This window comes from Puma concolor, chromosome C1, assembly GCF_028749965.1.
Source record: "Puma concolor isolate L17-30 chromosome C1, mPumCon1.1.hap2, whole genome shotgun sequence".
Classification (NCBI taxonomy): Eukaryota; Metazoa; Chordata; class Mammalia; order Carnivora; family Felidae; genus Puma; species Puma concolor.
The window spans coordinates 31,994,192-32,018,005 of NC_141674.1; the positions used below are offsets into that span (position 1 = coordinate 31,994,192).

The 23,814-nt window shown below is 38.9% G+C and overlaps 1 protein-coding gene across 18 annotated transcripts in view; it reads right to left on the reverse strand.

The window, feature by feature from the left end:
• Nucleotides 1–23,814, reverse strand: part of SCMH1 (Scm polycomb group protein homolog 1) — a 187,893-nt gene that overhangs the window by 44,097 nt on the left and 119,982 nt on the right. For 16 of the 18 annotated variants that reach the window (XM_086716630.1, XM_086716632.1, XM_086716620.1 and 13 more), the window contains one exon: nucleotides 21–253. The exons of the other annotated variants lie outside the window; for them this stretch is intronic. In XM_086716630.1, the coding sequence (XP_086572756.1) occupies nucleotides 21–253 (233 nt within the window). The remainder of the gene's footprint in view (nucleotides 1–20; nucleotides 254–23,814) is intronic. 18 annotated transcript variants of the gene reach the window in all.

Sequence of the window (23,814 nt, forward strand, 5' to 3'; positions counted from 1 at the left end):
AAACCCACATTTTTACCTACCTTACTGCCAGGTTTGGGACCCCTCTTCTTTGGGAATTTCAAAGGTTCAGCTGACTTGGATGGGGTAGAGATGGGGTGGGGAATTAGGGGCTTGGGTGTCCGGCCCCGCTTCTTTCCTGGTTTACGCCCCCTCTGCCCTGGTTGATGGTCCAAGATAGTTTTGGTGCTGCTGTGGATGCTGGGCTTCTCAGTGTTCACATCAGATGCAGGATAGGGATTCTTTGGAATCACAACTGCAAGAAAAAGACTCATTCTATCACCCCCTCCACCCACCTGCATTCCCATCCCAAACAGAGGGGGAAAAAAAAAAGACTTGCTACTTCTGCTTGGGTAGTTTTATCCCAAGAAGCTAGTTTCCTGGCATCTGACCTAAATGTTAGAAAATCTCACAGGAGAACTGAATTTAGATTGGTTAGAATTGGAAGTTTTAATTATTTCTGGCAGATGCAGAGAAAATATTAAATTTTTCTCCCCAAGGCATCTAGTTAAAGCATATAAACAGAACCCATAGGCTCAGAGATGGAATGACTTTTAGAAGCCTACAATCTCTTCCTGCTAAGAATGAAGATCCAAGGCTCAAAAGAGGAAATGATACCTTCAGGTTACACAGTGAACAGGGGATAAAGACTTATGTTTTAAACTGGGCCCGGACAACCAAGTTAGGAATTTTCTACATCAATTCACTTAAAGTTTTAGTGTGATCATTGCAATGAGGAGTATTGAAACACATGGACATACATACACACATCTGACAGCACCTCTCCTTACACCCTTACTTTAAAAATTGTTTCTCCATATTACCTTCAAGGTGAAGTCCAAATTCTTTACTCTGATATCCAAGCACTTTTGCGACCTTACCCATGACTTGCTCTCCAGTTATGTCCGATGTCATTCTCTGACACACATTCCCCACCCCCACCCCCATGCTCTAGCCCAATTGTTTCCCACAGTCAAATGTTCTGCCCCCGTAGCCCAATTGTTTTCTGCACACCATTTCATTCAAGCAAACATCAATACTCAGTTTTCAACACTCTGCTCCAGGGCCACCTCCTCATTGAGGCCTTGTGTGACTATTCCCCAAGTTAAGTCAGTGCCACTTCCCCCCACACCCCAAGCATTCTATACATATCTATGTCAGTACACTTTCCATTTTATATCTAACTATCCATCTTCTCCTTAAGGGACATCTAATTCACTCCACAAATAGTTACTAAGCACTTACTATAGGTTAGCAAAACACAGTTTTCACTCTCATGGAGCTTACCTCCTCGTTGGGGAGACAGAAAACAGACAAATAAATACATAACATAAGGGCAGGTAAGTGCTGTGATTAAAACTAAAGGCGGGTGAGGAAAGCCCACTCTGAGGAGGTGATATTTACACTGAGAGCTCCCCAATGAAATAAAGGCAAAGCATTATGAACATGTGAGGAAAGGGCCTTCCAGGTAGGGGGCACATAACAAGTGCAAAGATCCAGAGATGGGGACATGTTAGTGTGTCTGAGAAACAGTAAGGAGGTCAGTATAGCTAGAATTGAGTGAGTGAAGAGTGTCGGAGGTTCAGGTTAGAAAGGGAGTAGCAATAAGATCGTGCAGGCCTTTGCAGAGGATGAAAATGAATTTGAACTTTCTAAGTATGAAGAGAAGCTGCTGGAGGATTATGAGCAGGGGAGTGGCAGGATGTACTTGAAAGGAACCTTCTGGCGGGAGGGAGCAGGAGTAGAACTAGGCAGGCTAGTTCATAAGCTAATTCCAGTGGGCAGGTAGAGGATAATGCTGTTTATGCTTCTAGGTAGGATATAATAAATTATGATGAAAAGTCAGATACATTCTTGAAGAGACACTGCAGTGTTGTAGAAATCACAGGGACTAGATGAACTGGAACTCCACCCCTGAGTGGGGGAAGGGCTTCCGAGGTAGCTGATGCTGTTTTGTTTCCTGAGGGCATTTGTCAGTTTGGGGCATGAACTGAGGCTCAGGCTTGGCCTATGCAGAGGACCTCTACCGGAGGAAAGAGAAATCCAATAGGCTGCTATGACTGATTGGTATTTGAGCTCCATTCATGTGTCCAATTTTCCCCATGGGGCATTTGCTGAGTTCTGAGTCTGCACAATGGAGATGTGAAGCTAGGCCGAGAGCTTATAACAAGGCAGAAGAAATCTCTCATAATTTTGTGGTTTTAGGGGATAAATGAGGTCCCACTAGAAGGAGGAGGTGTACCTCAAACATACCTCCTCAAGATAAATGCCATATTTTGAAATTGTAAGGAGTAAGAGGTTAAAGAGCCAAAACCCTAACCTCTCAAAAGTAGGACAATCTCTTGCAATTTTTCAGGGCTAAGGAGATAGAGACCTATTAGGTTCTCAATCAAGAGCCCAGGAGGGCCCATGTCCAAGAAACAGGGATAAGCTACAGGTACAATCCAGACCTGGAGTACCTCAATCCATGATTAGATTCAGAGAATCAGGTCCTTATCCTAATTAGATTAACAGAAGTAAGGAAGAATTATATCTGATGGAAGATACTAGTGGGAGCCTTAACGGTTCTTTTATATAAAATATCCAGTATATCACACAAAAAATATTAGATATAATAAGAGGCAGAAAAAAGTGGTAATCAAGAGAAAATACAGACAATAGGAGATTTATATATGATCCAGATAGAGGAACAGAGACTTTAAAGTAATCATAATTAATATGTAAAGAAAGTAGAGGAAAAGATGAACAAAATGTAAGAAAAGGTAACACCCACAGAAAACTGGAATCTATATGAAAAATTAAATGAACATATTGGAATTAAAAACATGAGATATTAAGAACTCGTTGGATGGATTTAAGGGAAGACAAGATCCAGCAGAAAAAAGGATGAATGAACTTGAAGAAAAATCAATAGAAAACATCCAAAAATGAAGCAAAAGTATGGAAAAAACAGATTAGAGCATTAGAGACATGTGGGTATAGTCAATGGATCCAAAATATGAGTTACTATAATCCCAGAGCAAGAAGACAGAGAGAATGAGGCAAAAGTAATATTTAGAAACCAATGAAAGAAGAAAGAGCTCAGCAATTGACAAGCAGCAAAAATCTAAAAAAATACCTCAAACTATACCAAGACACATAACTGTTAAACTGCTGAAAATAAAATATAAAATACAAATACAATGAAAGACAGAGATAAATTTTTTAAAGCAGTCAGAGAGAAAAGAGGCATCTTATCGGAGCATCAGTAAGATTGATGGCTGACTTTTTAACAGAAACTATAGAAGCCAGAAGCAACAGAATGATATATTAAGGGGCTAAGATATACAAACTGCCAACCTACAGTTCTATACCCAGTGAAAATTTCCTTCAAAAGTGAAGGTGAAATAATTATTTTCAGATAAATCAAAGCTGAGAGAACTTGTTACTAGCAGATCTAAACTACGGGAAATAAAACGGAAGTTCTTCAGGCTGCAGAAAAGTAATCCCAGATAGAATGATGAAACTGCAGAAAGAAATGAAGAGCCTAAGAAAGGGTAACTATGTGGCTAGATATAAAAGAATTTAGAACAAGAACTGACTATGTAGAACAAGAAGTTATAAAATGGTTTGTAGATGGGGCGCCTGGTTGGCGCAGTCGGTTAAGCGGCCGACTTCAGCCAGGTCACGATCTCGCGGTCCGTGAGTTCGAGCCCCGCGTCAGGCTCTGGGCTGATGGCTCAGAGCCTGGAGCCTGTTTCCGATTCTGTGTCTCCCTCTCTCTCTGCCCCTCCCCCATTCATGCTCTGTCTCTCTCTGTCCCAAAAATAAATAAACGTTGAAAAAAAAAATTAAAAAAAAAATAAAATAAAATGGTTTGTAGAGTTTACAATATATGTATTAGTAAATTATATGAAACCAATAGCACACAGGATGGAAGTAGGGGACAAAAGGAGTTAAACTTTGTTAAGAATTTTGCATTATTTGGGGACTGGTTACAAAACACTTATTTAAGGAAGACTTTGATCAAAGTCCATGATACATATTTGCATAGTATAGCTAACTAAAATAAATAAATTCTGTTGTGGTTAAATAATTATACAAGAATGTATACTAAAAGCTATGGAGAGAGAAATCGAAGAATAAAATATATCTGATTAATCCAAAAGAAGTCAAGAAAGGAAGAATAAAGAAATGTGGAAGAACTCAAAGAGAAAACAGAAAGCGAAATGCAAAATAGTGACTTAAATCCAAATGAATGATTATATTAAATACAAGTGGATTAAGTAAAACAATTAATAGGAAAAAATTAACATACTGCACCAAACTTCCCCCGTCCCAGTACCCCAATTAGATCTGTTTACATGAGGGCCTTGAAATACAAGGACACGTGAAATATAACATAGATAAAAAGATACAAACAGATGTGAAAACATATACCCTGTAAACATTAAACAAAAGAAAGCTCTTGTGGCTATATTAATGTCAGACAAGTCAGTCTCTAAGGCAAGACGTATGATTAGACTAAAAAAGGAACATTTCATCAAGATAAAATAGTCAATTCAAAAGGAAACTATAATAACCTTAAATTTATATATACCTAATAATACAAAATGTATAAAGCGAAAGTTTAGAAAACGAAAAGAACAAATAGACAAATACAAATTATGAATTGGAGATTTCAACATATCTCTCTCAGTAACTGATAGGTTAAGAAGCTGAAAAAAACAAAACAAAACAAAACGGTAAGGGTAGGGAAGATGTGAATAACTCAATTAACTAACAACATAAAATAATCAATTAACCAACCAACTTAATTGACATATATAGAACACTACACCCAATGTGTACAGAATTCACTTTCTTTTCAAATACTTATGGAATATGCTGGGTGAACAAGCAATCCTGAATAAAGTTCAAAGAATTAAAATCACACAGAACAAGTTCTCTAACCACAGCAGCATTAAATAATTAATTAATTACAGTTTTAGTCTCAGCCACAGTCTTCAATAACATTTATTTTTATTAAAAAAAAATTTTTTTAATGTTTTATTTCTGAGAAAGAGAGAGACAGAGAGCGCAAGCTGGGGATGGGGCAGAGAGAGAGGGAGACACAGAATCGGAAGCAGGCTCCAGGCTCTGAGCTGTCAGCACAGAGCCCGACGTGGGGCTTGAACTCATGAACCGTGAGATCATGACCTGAGCCGAAGTCAGGCGCTTAACCGACTGAGCCACCCAGGCGTCCCAATAACATTTATTTTTAGAAAACACTGTTGCTTTGGTGTTTTAGGAAAACTTTTACAAATCCCTCTATATTAATAAATTCTAATGCAGCAGGAAGATAAACAAGTTAGTGTGTTCAGTTCCACTACCAGTAACACAGAAATATTTACAGCTCTAAAAACACAGACCTGCAGGCAGGAACTTAAGGAATTGCAGATTCTTCTGTACCAGCTGATTGAACTTATACATCTGCATTCATTTGTTTATTCTAATCACTGCTTAATAAACTGTGTCTTAGAAGTGAAAAGGAAGATTCTTATATTTTTCTGCTTTGATACCTTCAGTCTTTTTTCCTTTTTAAAAATTTTTTTATTTGAGTATAGTTGACATACATTGTTACATTAGTTTCAGATGTACAACACAGTGATTCAACATCCCATTATATGTTATGCTATACTCACAACAAGTGTAGCTGACATCTGTCACCACACAATGTTATTATAATATCATTAAGTATATTCCCTATGATGTAGCTTTTATTTTCACACCTTATCCATTCCATAACTGGAAGCCTGTATCTCCCACTCCCTTTCGTCCAACCACAGTGGAATTTAAATAGGAATCAATAACAGGAAATTAACTGGAAAAATCCCAAATGCTAAGAAATAACTCAAACACCATAAAAATAGAAATAAGAAAATTCTTGGAACTTAAAATTCATGAAAATATGACAGATCCAAATGCGTGAGATTTAGCTAAAGCGGTGTTCAGAGGGAAATGTATAGCTTTCAATGTTTATATTAGAAGAGAAGAAAGGTTAAATAGTGATCTAAGCTTCTACTTCAAAAAGCTAGGAAAAGAACAGCAAACTGAACTCAAAAAAAGTAGAAATAAGGAAATAATGTGAGTGGATAAGTCAATGGAAAAAAGAAAGCAGACATATTACAGAGAAAATCATCAAAGGTTGGTTCTTTGAAAAGATAACCCCTTGACAAGCCTGATTAAGGAATGTAAAAAGGAAACACAATCTACAAATATCAAGAATAAAAGAGTGGATTTCATTATAGATAACCCAGACATTAAAAAGATAATAATAGGACATAATGAATAACTTAATGCAACTACATTTGAAAATTCAGATGTAATGGGAAACTTCCTTGAAAAGATGACTTATTAAAATGGACACAAGACCAAATAGAACATGAAGGGCTGTGTACATAATAAAGAGATTGAAATTGAAATGAAAAACCTTTCTGCAAAGAAAATTCCAGGCCCAGATGCCTTCACTGGCGAATTCTAGCAAACATTTAAAGAAGAAATAAAAATAACAACAGAGTGTACAAAGTCTCTTCAGATAAATGGAAGAGGGACACTCCCCAACTCATTTTATGAGGCCAATGTAATCCTCATACCAAAGCATGACAAAGATATTACAAGAAAACAAAACTATAGACTAATATCCCTCATGAGGATAGATGCACAATCTTTAACAAACATTAGCAAACTGAACGCAGCAATATATAAAAAGGATAATATATTGTGACTAAGTAGTTTGTATCCCAGATATACAGATTGTTTACCAACAGAAAAAAAATCAGCTGAACTTACCACATATACAAAATAAAGAAGAGAACCCATATATCATCTCAATAGATGCAGAAAAAAATCATTTGACAAACTTTAATACTCATTCATGATAAAATTATCAGCAAATTTGGAATTTCCTTAAGGCAAGGGCATCTATAAACAGCAGAGGCAACAGCACACTTAATGGTGAAATATTGAATACTTTATTACTGAATCATGGAACAAGATAAAAATATTCACCATCATCACTTCTATTCAACATTGTATTGCAGGCCAATGTAACAAGAAAAAGAAATAAAAGCTACAAATATAGGTTGTAAAAAAGAGCATTATTTGCACATGACATGATTTTTTACATAAACCATTCCCCTCCCACCTACAAAATCTACTTAAAATTAAAAAATGAGGGCACCTGGGCATCTTAGTTGGTTACAGATCTGGCTCTTGACTTTGGATCAGGTCATGATCTCACGGTTTGTGAGATCGAACCCCACAATGGGCTCTGTGTGACAGTGCGGAGCCTGCTTAGGTTTCTCTCTCTATTACTTTTTCTCTGCCCCTTCCCCACTTGTGCGCTCTGTCTCTCTCTCTCTTTCCCTCTATCAAAATAAAGAAATAAACTTTAAAAAAATTGGAAAGGTCACTAGATATAATCCAATATACAAAAATCTATTTCTATATATACTAATAATTAGAAAATGAAATTTAGGGGCGCCTGGGTGGCGCAGTCAGTTAAGCATCCGACTTCAGCCAGGTCACGATCTCGCGGTCCGTGAGTTCGAGCCCCACGTCGGGCTCTGGGCTGATGGCTCAGAGCCTGGAGCCTGTTTCCGATTCTGTGTCTCCCTCTCTCTCTGCCCCTCCCCCGTTCATGCTCTGTCTCTCTCTGTCCCAAAAAATAAAAATAAAACGTTGAAAAAAAAAGAAAATGAAATTTAAAAACCCTAAATCAAATACTCAGTGAAAGATATGCAATACAATCACACTAAAAACTGTAACACATTCTAAGAGAAATTAAAGAAGATCTAGATAGCACATGGTCATGAAGAGATCTGTCACTTTCAGGGTTTAGAAGACTCAAATTGCCCTCTCAATGCTCATCAAATTGATTTAAAGAGTCAATGCAATTCCAATCAAAATCCCAGCAGTTTTTCTGTAATGTGTGTGTGTCCAAATTACCAAGTTAATTCTAAATTTTATTAGGAAATGCAAAGGATCTAGAATAGCCAAGTCAATCTTGATAAGTAACAGCAAAGCTGGAGGGAATACTTACATCATTAGATATCAAGACTCGTTATAATAGAGTAATGAAGACATGTGATACTGGTGTTAAAGACAGATAGTCAAATGGATCAATGGAACAAAACAGAGTCCAGAATTAGACCTACATATACACAGTCATCTTATTTATGACAAAGGTGCCCCTGAAACTGTATGGTTGTGGTGGTGGTAGAGGACAACACGACTTCTTCAATAAAATTGTGCTGAGTCAAATAGATATCCACATGGAAAAGAATGAGACTTGAACCCTACACTTCATATTAGATACAAAAATTAACATGAAATCTAAAACATCAAACTTTTCCAAGAATACAGAGGGCACTATCTTCAAAACTTTGGGGGAAGCAAGATTACACATGGCACGCAAAGCATTAATTACAAAAAAACTGACCCATATGACTTCATTAAAATAAAAAATTCCTGTTCCTCAAAAGACAACATTAAGAAAGCAAAAGTGAAACCTAGGGAGTGGGAAAGGATACACAAAACACGTAGGTCAGAAAAGTAATATCCAGAAAATATTCAAAATCTCCTAAAAGTATGGAATAAAAAGAATGACATTCCACTTGTAAAAAGATGACACTGGAAGAGCCATGTCACAAAACTGAATACACAAATAGCCGATAAGGACATGAAAAGTTGCTGAACATTATTGGTTACCAAGTAAAGTGCAAATTAAAGCTGTGAGACACTACATCTCCCCCAACACTGCTAAAATGGAAGGTCTGACAGTACCTGAATCGGTGAGGAGTACTAAGCAACTAGCACACTCGTGCATCGCTGATGCCAATGGAAATCACTCTGAAAAACCACTTAGCTTTATGCTCTCCCCCGGCAATCCCACACCTTGGGATATACCCAAGAGGAACGAGTGGCACAACCACCAAAAGACATGTACTAGAATGTTCACAGCAGCATTTTTCAGAAGACTCCCTGGGAGGGATTTCAGGCATTATCTAAAAGGTCTGAAGATAGACATACTCTATGATTCAGCAATTCCGATCTCAGGTATAAACTCCAGAGACATTCTTGAGCATGTACACTTAACATACATGTAAATGAATGGTTATAGCCGTGTTATCTGTAGTAACTGAAAACCTGACATGATCCAATGCCCATTATCAGTAAAATGTACTTTTAAAAAAACGTAGTTTTCAGAGTATGGTCTGAGAACTCCTTCCTTGAAATCCTTTTGGGGGTCTGTAAGATGAAAATTATTTTCATGATACTAAACCATTATCTCCTCTTTTCACTCTCACTCTGTCACATGGAGTTTTCCAGAGGCTATATGTGTGATATCTTCATTCTGACAGCTAATGGAGTATGTATTTGCATAATATACAAGTATATTCTTATGTTTTAAAAAGTTCTAGGTTTTAATTTCTAACACAGTGATATGGATAACCCCCAGAAAGACCTTGGGGTCTTAAGGGATACAAAAGTTTCCTGATACCAAAGGATTTGAGAACCACTGATCTCTAATTATAATCACTTCCTTGCCTTTCTTTTTCCAACACACTTACCTAGAAAAAACCCCAATCTAATTCTCTACCTGTTCCACACCCAAACCTCAGTAACTTAACATGCCAAATGTTTAAACTGATTACTGTAAACCCTAAGATTGCCCCCTATATCTCTAGTAACAGACTATGGAACCTGAGCTGGGCAGGGAGGTAAGTCATTTATTTACTTTGGAGTTCCTGCCATCACATGACAAGGTGCCAAGTTCCTAGCTGGGGCCTAGCACATGTTTGTAGAATAAAAAAAAGAAAACGGATATAAAAGATGAACTGAACAGGGCTTTACCTGGCCTTCTAACAGTCAGAAAATAGTTGTTTTTCCTCCTTCTTCTCTTTTCCCTTAAGGCTAGATATAAAAGTCCATGATGCCAACTGCTAAAGAGGTTGCCCTCTCCAGCCTGAAAGATCTGGGCAGAAGAAACTAACCAATTATATTTAACAGTTCAGAAAAATCAGGGCATGCAGGTCATGTGTGAGAAGCTAGCACTGAGATTAAACTTCATACTAATTTAAAAGCTTCTTGATAATGGATTTCTTAAGCTGTCCTTAGGGATTCCAGGATTTGGAAGTTCTTCCCATCAGGAAGCCCTATTCTGCCACATTCTAACTTAATTATCCTAGTTGGAAAAAAAAAAATTAGAGTGCTATCAGGGGACTGGGGATCTAATTCTAGTTCTGTCCCTTATGGTATGACCTTGAGTGTGTCATTTAAGCAAAATCTTTTCTTATTTTTCCAAATGTAAATAATTAAATAATTTAATGACTGCCCTACTTCAGAGAGAAATGAAAGATCAGAATATTCTCCAACACATTTTGATGCTACTGAGTTTGACAGCATCATACCCTTAACTGACAAAATTCTTGGACATTCATGTGGCCTTCCTAACAACCTGTGAAAGCTGCATATTATTCTCCTTTGACAACTAAGGAGAGCAAGCCTTGGAGAAGTGAAGGGGCAGAGCCAGGCAAGATTCTAGTCTTTGGAGTCTTCACTGGCACACATTCTGCCATACAGCCTAGGAGGAAGAAAGCAATCTCTCTTCCTTCAGGAGCCCGGGATGGGGCAATTCATATGTTAATTAGTTGACCATATCAGTTGAAAATTTAGTAAATTATCTCAAGTGAAAAAAACCCCAACAGGATTGTTGTCCTAGAAAAGCACAATGTTGAGAAGGTTACTAATCTTTACACAATTAATCACGATTCAGTGGGTATGGACTGGTGTAGAGAAGGCACAAGACAAACCTGGAACACACTGATCAGTAAGTAATAGGGATGCTCAGAAAATGATGGGGTCATGCCAAGAGGACACAGGAGCCAACTTCAAGGGGTTTCCACTGGCCAAATCTGGAACATTTTGAGCATCAAAACAAATAATGATAATAAATTATTACTGAATCAACTAAGTGTGGGTCCATCCTGATGTAACTAATGCATAAATAAAACACAGACGAGAAGGGAAAGCTGTTGCTTATAGTAGAACCCCAACTAATAAATGTGGAAGAAGTGGGGGAATTAGAAAATAGCCATTTGGGTAATAACTGATTCAGGCAAGACTCATCAACAGATGCTAAAACGATTGGGTGAAAATTTGGTGAGAAACAGGAAATTTATAGTCTCAAAGTATTTCTCCACTGGAGGAATTTCTCCACAAGATTATTAATTAATTACAAAGGAATGAACTGAAAAACTTGGTAGACACCGCCTTAACCAAGTAACCAAAGTTACTGCGGTAATGGGACAAACACATATCCTGTATCTCCAAATGTGATACTTTGAGAAGAATGTCACCTCAAGCTCTGTGCTGACAGCTCTGCTTTGGATTCTGCGTCTCCCTGTCTCTCTGCCCCTCCCCGGCTCACACACTCTCTCTCCCTCACTCTCTCTGTCTCTCTCTTTCTCAAAAATAAATTAAACATTAAAAAATGTATAACTTGAAATGTATAACCAAAAATATATAGCCTAACCGTGAGATAATATCAGACAAACCCAAATTGAGCCTCTGTCTATAAGATAACTGAACAAACATTTATAAAGAAATATTGAGGTCATGAGAGACAAGGAAGAATGATGGAAAGACTGTTCCAGATTAATGGAGACTAAAAAGACATGACAATTAAGTGCAACTCATGAACCCAAATTTTCTTTTCCCAAAAGGGCATTATTGGGATGATTGGCAAAATAGGAATAAAGTTTATAAATTAGCTACTGGTATTGTATTGATATTAATTTTCTGGTTTTAATAATGTTAAAAGGCCTACAGATTAGCTCTAAACACCATATCAGTGTTAGTTTTCTGATTTTTTTCTAAGATTTTATTTTTAAGTAATCTCCACACCCCATGAGGCTTGAACTCACAACCCCAAGATCAAGAGTCACGTGCTTCACTGAGTCAGCCATGCACCCCTAATTTTCTGATTTTAATAATAGTACTATGCTTATAGAAGAGCATGCCCTTGCTTTTGGAAAATATACACTGAAGTCTTTAATAGTAAAGGGACATTATTACACAAGTCATGGTCAAATGGTTCAGAAATATGTATTACTTATTTAGAGAGCCTAATAGTGCAAATGTGATAAGTGTTAGTATTTGGAGAATTCTTTCTTTAAAAAATTTTTTAAGTTTATTTATTTATCTTGAGAGAGAGGGAACAGGGGCAGAGAGACATGGAGAGAATCCCAAGCACTGATGGTGCTTGATGCACTGACAGTGTGGAGCCCATTATGGGGCTCCATCTCCTGAACTGCAAGATCATGACTTGAGCCAAAATCAAGAGTCAGATGCTCAATCTGTAAAGAACTTGCCAAACTCCACACCCAGAAAACAAATAATCCAGTGAAGAGATGGGCAGAAAACATGAATAGACACTTCTCTAAAGAAGACATCCAGATGGCCAACAGGCACATGAAAAGATGCTCAACGTCACTCCTCATCAGGGAAATACAAATCAAAACCACACTGAGATATCACCTCACGCCAGTGAGAGTGGCTAAAATGAACAAATCAGGAGACTATAGATGCTGGAGAGGATGTGGAGAAACGGGAACCCTCTTGCACTGTTGGTGGGAATGCAAACTGGTGCAGCCACTCTGGAAAACAGTGTGGAGGTTCCTCAAAAAATTAAAAATAGATATAGCCTATGACCCAGCAATAGCACTGCTAGGAATTTACCCAAGGGATACAGGAGTGCTGATGCATAGGGGCACTTGTACCCCAATGTTTATAGCAGCACTTTCAACAATAGCCAAATTATGGAAAGAGCCTAAATGTCCATCAATTGATGAATGGATAAAGAAATTGTGGTTTACATACACAATGGAATACTACTTGGCAATGAGAAAGAATGAAATATGGCCTTTTGTAGCAACATGGATGGAACTGGAGAGTGTTATGCTAAGTGAAATAAGTCATACGGAAAAAGACAGATACCATACGTTTTCACTCTTATGTGGATCCTGAGAAACTTAACAGAAGACCATGGGGGAGGGGAAGGGGAAAAAAAAGTTAGAGAGGGAGGGAGGCAAACTATAAGAGACTCTTAAAAACTGAGAATAAACTGAGGGTTGATGGGGGGTGGGAGGGAGGGGAAAGTGGGTGATGGGCATTGAGGAGGGCACCTGTTGGGATAAGCACAGGGTGTTGTATGGAAACCAATTTGACAATAAATTTCATATTAAAAAAACTCAAGGAATTAAAGCTGCTTATCAATTGGAAAAAAAAAGAGTCAGATGCTCAACAGGCGCCCCTGGAAAATTCTTTGTATTACTACTGTAATTTTTCTGTAAAGCTGAAATTACATCAAAATAAAGTTTTAAAAGAGATTCATGAGTGTGGTACGAAAATATACACATACACAGGGGATATAAGAACCTGGAGTGGGGAGTGCCTAACTCTGCAAGGGAAGGGACAGGGGGCTAGGGAGACAGGCAAGTGAGACTTGTCAGGCAAGATTTCAAGGAGACAATTTAACAAATCTTTGAAGAATGAACAGATCTTGCATTAGGAAAAGGGCAAGGGTGGAGGGTGAGTAAGGGTACTTCAAATAGGAGACAGGATGTAGAAAGGCATAGAGCTGTAAAAAAGGGATGGTTATATGAGAACCCATGGGTAGTTCTGTATGGCTTAAGTCCATACAAAGGAGAAGCAGAGAAGGTTGGAGGCAGAGACTGAAGCTAGCTTGAGAAGAGTCCATAGGACATTTGAGGAGCTCTAACGCACAAAGACTCTGCCAAGAGATGCAGTGGGTACTATGGCCCTCCATCTGGAAAAAGTAATGGTGAGGTTCATCGTAAAGACAAAAGTACATCTAAGGCAGGGCAGTAGCACATAAAGTTGTGTAGAACTGGTCTCCCCTCCTTGAAAAATTTCTTCTGATATGTGCACATAGGTGTGTATCTAATTCTTACTCCCTTGCTATAATAATGCCTAATAATGTTGCTAAAAGGCAGACAAACTGTTAAGACTAAGAATGGAGAAACGAAGCAGTTTACAACTGGATGCCCCTAATGACGGAGTTAAATTTGCTTAAAAGGAACTGATATTTATTGGGCGCTTACTGTAAAACACACAGTACAGCTATGGACAATCATCATCATCAATAACATTTGGTTCGGTGCGTAAGATGCGGTATATACTGGCAGTTAAAACAATGGGTTTTGAAGTCTTGCCTACGAGGCAAATATTATTTCTATTTAACGGATGAAGCTACTGAAACCTGAGTAACTTGGCCAAGGCCACGTAAGTAAGGAGGCGAGGCTGGAATTCAAATCCAGAATGTCTGACTCCAAAATCCTTGCTCTTTCCCTCATACCATTCACTCATTTGTTCATTCATTCATCCAGAAAACATTCTGTATGAGGAATATATTGCATGGTAGGGAGGCTCCACAGTATGAACCAGGGGTATAAAGTATATAAATTAATCTCTGATGGTGATAAGTGCTATGAAGAAAAAACAGAGCAATGTGACAGAGAAGACAGAAAGATAGTCAAGAAAGGCTCTTTGAGCAGGTGACATTTGACCTGAGACTGGTGTGACAGGAAGGAATCAGCCATGTGAGGATCTAGGGCAGAGTGTCCCAGCAGAAGAGACAGCAGGTGTAAAGGCCTAAGAAAATAATGAGCTTGACTTGTTTAAGAAACAAAAAGAAGGCCAGAGAGACTGCAGCAGGGTGAATCGAAGAAATAAAATGGCACAAGAGGGAGTCAGAAAAATAGGTGGGGTCAGATCATGCAGGGCCTTCTGGGTCATGGTAAGAACATGATATAATTTCCTTTTGAAAAAGAGCTCCCTGGACGGTCTGCAGAGAATGGAAACAGAGACATCAGTTAGGATGATGGTCTGTAGAAGCCCATGCAGGTAACAATGGCAGAGGTTAATGTGACAGCTGTGGGGGTACAAATAAGTGGATAAACACAAGATGGGTTTTGTAAGCAGGGGGAGGTAAAGAATAACTGAAGATGAATTTTAGGGTTTCGATCATTTTCCGAACAGGGAAGACTAAAGGAGTAGAAGGTTTGGGAGGAGACAGGTTGGGACTGGAGAATCTGTTCTGGCCATATCATGTGCTAAATGACTTTTAGATATTAGAGATAACAAGTAGATAGTCAAATAAATGAGTCTGGAGTTCTACAGAAAGGTCAAGGGTAGAGATATAATTTTGGTAGTAATTAGCATATAGACCATATACAAAGACAGGGGACTGATTGAAATCACTTGGGAGGAGAGAAGACTATATAGCACAGTACAGGAGAAGGCCTAAGACTGAGCCTTGGAGCACTCCAAAAAATAGAGGCTGAAAAGTGAAGGCCAGCCAAAAGAGACTGAGAAGTCATAGAGAGTGGGATAAGAACTGAAAATCCAGAGAGTGTAACATCCCAGGAGCCAAGAGAAGGTAGTGGTTCAAGAAGGAGGGAGTGATCAATTGTGCTGGAAGTTAGAGACACAGCAAAATGAAGTCAGAGAAGGCTTTGTTATCTCGGAGGTCGATGTGTACTTGGTAAGAACAGCTCACTAGAACAGTGGGGGCTGAAGACTAGTTGGAGAGGGCTGAAGAGTGAATGGAAGGTAGAAAGAGTGCTTATAGAGGAGTTTTGTTTATTTATTTTATTTTATTTTATTTTTTTAATGTTTATTTATTTTTGAGACAGAGAGAGATAGAGCATGAGCAGGGGAGGGGCAGAGAGAGAGGGGGGACACAGAATCTGAAGCAGGCTCCAGGCGCTGAGCTGTCAGCACAGAGCCCAACGCGGGGCTCGAACTCACGGACTGCAAGATCATGACCTGAGCCGAAGTCGGACACTCAACCAACTGAACCACCCAGGCACCCCAGGAGTTTTGTTTTTTTAGACATTTTATTGTGTGTAGTAGGCAGAATGGTCTTCAGATAGGTTTATACCTTAATCTTGGAACCTATAAATGTTACATGGCAAAAGAAATTTTGCAGGTGTAATTAATGTTGAACTCTTTTTTTTTTTAATGTTTATTTATTTTTGAGGGAGAGAGAGAAACAGCACAAGCAAGGGAGGGCAGTGAGAGAGAGGGACAGAGGGAGACACAGATTCCAAAGCAGGCTCCAGGTTCTGAACTGTCAGCACAGGGCCTGATGTGGGGCTCAAACTCATGGGACCGCAAGATCATGACCTGAGCCGAAGTCGGATGCTTAACTGACTGAGCCACCCAGGTGCCCCAAGGTTGAACTCTTAAAATAGGGAGATTATCATAAATTATTCAAGTGGGCCCAGTCTAATCACATGAATCCTTACAAGCTAAGGACGTTCTTTGGCTGGAAGTAGGGGAGATGAGGCAGAAGGGGGAGATGAGAGGGATGCAAACAAAGTGTGTGAAGGACTCAACCTTCTGTTTTCACTTTGAAGGTGAAAGGGGCCACCAGCCAGGGGACGTAAGAAGTTTCTAGAAGCTAAGATTCTGCCCTCCCTGCCAGACATCAGCTAGCAAGGAAATGGGAGTTCCAAGCCTACAACTGCATGGAACTGAATCCTTCCAACAACCCAAATGATCCTGAAAGCAGATTCTTCCTCAGAGCTTTCAGTTAATAAGAATTCAGGCTGGCTAGACTCTGGCCGTGTGTGACTGGAGCAGAGAACCAATGATCTCACCAGACTTCTGACTTACAGAACTGTGATGTAATAAATTTGTGTTGTTGTAAGCCACCAAGTTTGTGGTCATTTGCTACAGCAGCCATAGGAAATTAATCTGCTGTGAAACTTCAGAGATGCAGGGCAGACACAGTCAAGGGAGAGTTTTGAAAGATGGGGGTCATCAGAACACGTCTGTATGCTGATAAGGATGTTTCAGAAAGGCGGGGTTGAAGGAGAAAACCCGTGAAGTAGATGAAGGAGAGGCAAGACAGGATGTAACAAAGAGAACAAGTGGAGGGCTGGTCTTTGATAAGGGCAGGGACTCTTCATCTACTGCGGTAACAAGCAAGCACCATAAACTGTGCTGTGGCCTCCCTACACTGCTCTGTACCAGCTTGTCACTGGGCAATCGATGGTGATACTGAACCCTTCTCTTTGAAATGTTCTTTTGGCTCCTTAAATGTAATTCATTCAGATTCCAAAGACCTCTTTGGAACATGGATGTGGGAGTATACTCAACATCTCTTTTAGGGCTTTCTTCATAGTGAATCATTCCAGTTAAACCTGGGTGGCCAGCTAATGCATGTGTTTTGGAGTCATAAAGACTTGGATTTAAATCCACTACATAGTAGGTATGGGACACCGGACAAGTCACAAGCTCTGGGCATTTTTTTAAAAACTGGGATTATAATATCTACCTAACAGCACTGTAAGAATCACGGATCATGTAAATTACCTTATACAGTACCTATCACAGAGCAGATGCTCCTACTCAGCCCATTCTTTTACTTTTTAGCAGTACTCTTCTACGGTGCAAAAATACTGGCAAATAATACACTGATAGAGCCTACTAGTAAGACTGGCATGATTTGAAAATCAGACTTATTGGAAAGTTCATGGGCTTTGGAATCAGAATGATCTGGTTCCTACCTTGAATCTGCCATCTCCAAGCGGTTTAATTTTGTACAAGTCATTTAACATTTCTGAGCTTACTATCTCCTTTGGGAAATGGGGATAATCTCACTCACAGCACTGTCTGAAAATTATATGTGAAGCTATAGTAAAGTGCTCAGGACATCTGAGCTCCACAACCAATGTTTATTTTCTTCAGTTCTCAACCCTCAGAGCAAATGAACAAACATATACACGTTCTTACTAGTTTTCTCTTGAGGTCCTAGACTTCTGATAAAATAAAGTTGGTGTTTTGTTTTTGTTTTCATTGCTAGTACTAGGCACTACCGCCAGGAGGAGGGAAGTAATGGCAAAAGTGGATAGATAATCCAGGTCTCTTGACTCCTTATCCGATACTCTTTTTGAACTCACACGTGTGCACACATGCACACACAAACACGCATCTTTCCCTTTGGTATATTGGTTCCAAATCCATTCTACTTTTTTTTTTTTAACTTCCCAGCTCTGTTTCCTATCAATCAAACTCTTAATTGTTCCAAACTTTAATTTGCATGATGGGCTCATTAATCTAATTGTATTTTGGCTAAATACTACATTAGCATAACTTCACATCTTGGGGGAATAGGAGGGGAGCTGTTCATTCTCTAATTACTTTCATTGTTGTAAGTCTTATCTCTCCAACTAGTTATATAACTTAACCAGAGCATACTTTTTTAGTGCTAGGAGACCCCCCACCCATTTCAAACCTGCAACAGCAGGCCCACTGGACCCATAACAGCAGAGCAATGTCTGGGAAACACCATCTGGACTTCCTCCGTATGTTTTATATGTTCTTTGAAATTTGTCATTAGCCCTTGGAATCTAGACCTTGCTGATGCCTGATTTATGCTCTTGGCTTGCTCTCTGATCTACTCTTCAACATTCAGCTTTGGTAACCGGCCTAGAGTCCCTAAGATCTGATTTTGGCCTGTATTTTGTTTTCAGCCATATCACTCTCTTGTCTATGTTGATACCCCAAAGGGACTCTATGGCCAAAGTGATATGGCATGTGTCCTAGCACCCTGAATCACGCTGAGCGCATATTAATAATTCATTAAAGCGTACCAAATTGGTGGTGGGGGGAAGAAGAGAGGGTGTATACATTAAAGTGGAGCTTGCCCAGCCTCTCGGCAATAGTACAAAGTGTAAAGTCAGCGTGTCAAGTCAGCCTAAAACTGGTCTAGAAACGGCAGAACTACTCACTAACACTTTCCTGAGGAATAAGACACAAGGAATGAAAGTTTATAGCTGTTTCCATGAAAACAAGTGATGGGTCTCTTTGGTATTCATTACATAACCAACCAATTAAATAAAACCAAATATATTGGAGGAAAAGACCAAGAGACCTGCGGGGGGGGTGGGGGGTGGGGGACGGGTCTTAGGAAAACTATTTTGTAAAGCCAGTATTCTGGAAGATCCCAAACCAAAAGATGAAAAGAAATCAGGTAAGGAAGGAATAAAATAAATCCCCATTATTCACATTCCAATGAACTGTGGCATGGTAAAAAGAACAGTGGCCCAGGACATAGCAAACATAGTTGTGTTTCTGAAACTGAAGTGTTACATCACTTTGGCAAATTTCTCTGTCCTCCATTTTTTATGGTCTGCCATTTCTTCAACATGCATCTCTTCAGAATAAGGGTACTATTATAGATAACCATAATAAACTTGTCATACTGAGTTATAAATATCTCTATACCCCTGCCAAAATAGTGATTACTTATACAGAGTAGAAACTATAGGAAATGCAGGGGGAAACAGAGTAATGATAATAATACTTTAACACTATTCTCGGAATAAGACAAGAGGACAAAACATAAGATAAAGAAGACCTAAACAACACAATCATCTGAAAGTCTATTAGTCATTCTAAATAGATGTCTACACCTAAGCTCCTGATTCTCCCATCTCTTGCCTTCAAACTTGTTCCTCTTGGTCTTTTCTGCCTCATTCTATCCTCTCAAATGGTTCAAGGATGCAGTCATCCTTGACTCCTCTCTTCTTCTCATACATATTCCATGTCCCATGAGCAGTAAATTCCACCAGCCATAATTTCAAATACGTCCAAATTCAGGCCATTGCTCACCATTCCCTCTCCAACTTCCTGGGTTAGGTCACCATTACCTCTAACCTGGGTTAATGCAATAGCCTCCTAAATGGTTTGTCCCTGCCTCTCTTGTCTAATTTCAACATAGCTACCAGAGTGAGTCTTTTAAAACATATCTCAGGTATCAGCATTCCTGTGCTCAAAACCTGCAACACCTTCCTGTCTTACCCAGAGTTAAAGCCAAGTCCTTATGCAGACCTACTGAACCCCGTAAGATCTGATTCCTCATTACTTCTCTGACCTAATTTCCTACCACCTTCCCTCCATTACTCTACTTGAATAATACTGTCCTTCCTGCTGTATACACTAACCTAGGGATTTTCAAACTATCTGGTCTCAGGACCGCTTTACATTCTTACAATTTTGGGAGATCACAAGGAGCTTTTGTTATGTGGGTTATATCTATGATATTAGAAATTAAAACTGAGAAATTTTAAACATATTAATTTTTTAAATATTTATTTATTTTTGAGAAACAGAGCGTGAGCAGGGGAGGGGCAGAGAGAGAAGAACCGCGAGATCGTGACCTGAGCCAAAGTCAGACACTTAATTGACTGAGCCACCCAAGTGCCCCTAAACATATTCATTTTAAACTTAATAAAACATGTTTATACAATATATTTTTATAAAAATTACTGTATCTTCCAAAAGAAAAAAATTTAGTGAGAATAGCATTGTTTTACATTTTTGCAGATCTCTTTCATGTCTGAATATAGAAGACAGCTGGATTCTCTGCTTCTGCATTTAATTTGTTGCTGTATATCATTTTAGCATTTTATTATCATGATTATCATTTTTAAATGTTTATTTAGTTTTGAGAGAGAGAGCAAGACAGAGTGCGAGTGTGGGGGAGGGGCAGAGAGAGAGGAGACCCAGAATCCGAAGCAGGCTCCAGGCCCTGAGCTGTCAGCACAGAGCCCGGCACGAAGCTCAAACTCGTGAACCACGAGATCATGACCTGAGCTGAAGTCGGACGTTTACCTGACTGAGCCACCCAGGCTCTTTAGTTGCTATATATCACTTTAATTGAACTATATGAAGTACGTGAAGAAAATATATATTCATGGAGATATGTAGTTAGAAAAGGGAGGTATATTTAAAAGGAATTTTCAAGTAATTGTGGATATTCTCTTTAATATTATACCAAAACTCAACAAGTGGTAGTTTCTTAAATGTCAGTTGAAACATGGAATCTGAAACCTTACCAATGAACTCTGTTAATGTTAAAATCCACTGGTCAATCTTATACTTTGAACGGATCTTCCTTCCAAAGTACACATGCATGATTTTGTAACATCACGTACCGGTCATTTGGAAAATATCGTTTCACTGAGTTATGCAGATTTTCCAATGTTGGCACATTTATTATGCAATATCAAAAATTCACAATACTCGACATCATCATAATCCTATCAGAAAAATCGGTATTAAGAAGCTGTCAAGATCTTGATGGCAGACACAAGTTTTCCAAAATTTGAATTTACATTTGAAAGCTTGAATTTTATCACTGTCAACAAATGCTATTAGTTGTTTTCCTTGAAGTGACAGACTCACTCAGTTCATTTTTGAGAAAATGTCTGCCAATACCAAAGCTGAACAACCACAGTTTGCCTGTTGGGTCATTCTTCCAAGTGAAAATGGTGATCCATAAAAAAAGGAGATAGTTCAGCTGACGGCTCAATTTTACAAGGGCTTTTTCTAGAGGCGACCAAGTACTCTGGTGTGCAACAGAACTGCTTTATTCATACTTCCCATTTCCTCACACAGAATATTAAAAAGAGAGGTACTCACAGCTTGGAATTTGACAAAATTAATAAATTTTACTGTTTCATCAAGAGCACTGGTAAGTGAGCCTGGCTTCTCCCCACCTCATCCCAAAAGGTGGCAGTGAAAGATATTACTATCACTATGGTTTGGTGCCACGGCCTTAACTTGTGCCAAGGAGCCAGCAGTTTTGCTCACCATCGCTTTTGCACCATCAATGCAAATATCAGCTTAGTGAAAAAGGTAAATAGAGTCAGTGTTATTCTAAAAATACTTTTGAGCTCAGATCCTGTGAAAGCATCTTGGGGATGCCAAGGATCCAAGGATCACAGTTTGAGAACTGCACTAAACACTCTCTTGCTCTTCTGCACTTAAACCTGAAGCTCCCTTTGCCAGGGAAGAATTTTTTCTTTTTTGCTCAGCTATCCATATGGAACCTTTCAGTGAGATTTTCCCCGATCATCCTATATAAAATAATACCTCCACTCACCCTCTGCCTCCTCCCACCCCCTGGCACACTCCATCCCCCTCCTTCCTTTTGTTCTACTCAATCTTTCTACAGAGAAACTATCACTCACTATTTTCCACCTCTCCCAACTAGCATAGAGATTCCTAAGGGCAATGCTGTTATTGCCACCTCCTAGAATTGCCCTTTACACATGGTAGATGCTCAATAAATCTCAGTTGAGTGAATGAATGTAACTCATAATCTAGCATTTGATTCCAAGATTCTGGTTTGCTTAGACTGCTTTCTTAGTGGTTCATGTCTTACTTCCCTAACTCCAAGAGCAGAGGTTAATCTACATTCCATGTAATCCCCAAAGCTTCTGGCACTTGTCTTGGACATACTATGCATATTCTCTTCTCTAGAGATTATTTGCAGTTCCAGAGTCAACTCTGGGTATCGCCAGTATGTATATATGTGGAATGACAGAAAATTGACAAAAATTTTTAGCTACTTCTTTCTGGTTTGCAACAATTTCTATTGTATAAACACTGTAATTGGTATATAACAATCATGACCTCAACTCACTGGCTCTGTTTCCTACCCCAAAACATGTGGGAAGCAGAAAAAAAAAAAATTGCCATTCTGATGCTGTTTTCTGGTTGGTTTTAAGCAGAAGGTTCTTGGTTTAACATGCAAAGGCTTATTTTTAAAATGAACACAATTGGCTCAGTGCAGCCAAGATCCTTAAACATATTTCAAATTAAAAAATTTTTTTTAACCTTTATTTATTTTTAAGAGACAGAGACAGAGACAGAGAATGAGCAGGAGAGGAGCAGAGAGGGAGGGAGACACAGAATCCGAAGCTGGCTCCAGGCTCCAAGCTGTCAGCACAGAGCCCGGCGTGGGGTTCGACCTCATGGACTGTAAGATTATGACCTGAGCCGAAGTCAGTCGCTTAACCAACTGAGACACCCAGGTGCCCCATCCTTAAACACATTCTCTATCTTTCACTTAATGTTGCATTTCTGGGAGGCTAACTTAAGGATATGTTCCTCAGTATTGAAAAAAATGTCTTAAATAGGTTTATCATAGCATCATTATTAAAGAAAATTTGGATCATCAAAGTAGGGGAATAATTACGCAAAGAGTTACATATCTATTCAAATTATGTAATCATTAAAAATGATGGCTATAAAGACTGTATAATAACACAGAACCAGGCAGATGATAAAACGTTAAGCAAAAAACTATAAAAATATAATATTCAGTGTGATTAAATTATATTTCAAAAAATTATTTGTAAAGAATAAAAATCAGAATAAAATATACAAGTTGTTAACAGTGGCAAAGGAGAGGAGGAAGATGGGAGGCTCAGATGAACAGATCAGGTCCAATAACAAAGACAACTGTATGGACAAACAGACACTAACCTTTTATGCCTTATTCCAATTACTAACTGGATGATTTACCCAAAACAGAATGTTAGAGTATTACGACTTTTTTTTTTTTTTTTTTTTTTTTAAAGATGGAGAAACTAAACATTGTAGGGAAAAAAATGTTTGCTTAAAAATCTCCCAGGAGGGGCGCCTGGGTGGCGCAGTCGGTTAAGCGTCCGACTTCAGCCAGGTCATGATCTCATGGTCTGTGAGTTCGAGCCCCACGTCAGGCTCTGGGCTGATGGCTCTGGGCTGATGGTTCTGGGCTGATGACTCTGGGCTGATGGCTCGGAGCCTGGAGCCTGTTTCTGATTCTGTGTCTCCCTCTCTCTCTGCCCCTCCCCCATTCATGCTCTGTCTCTCTCTGTCCCAAAAATAAATAAAAAACGTTGAAAAAAAAAAAAAAAGAGAAATCAAGAA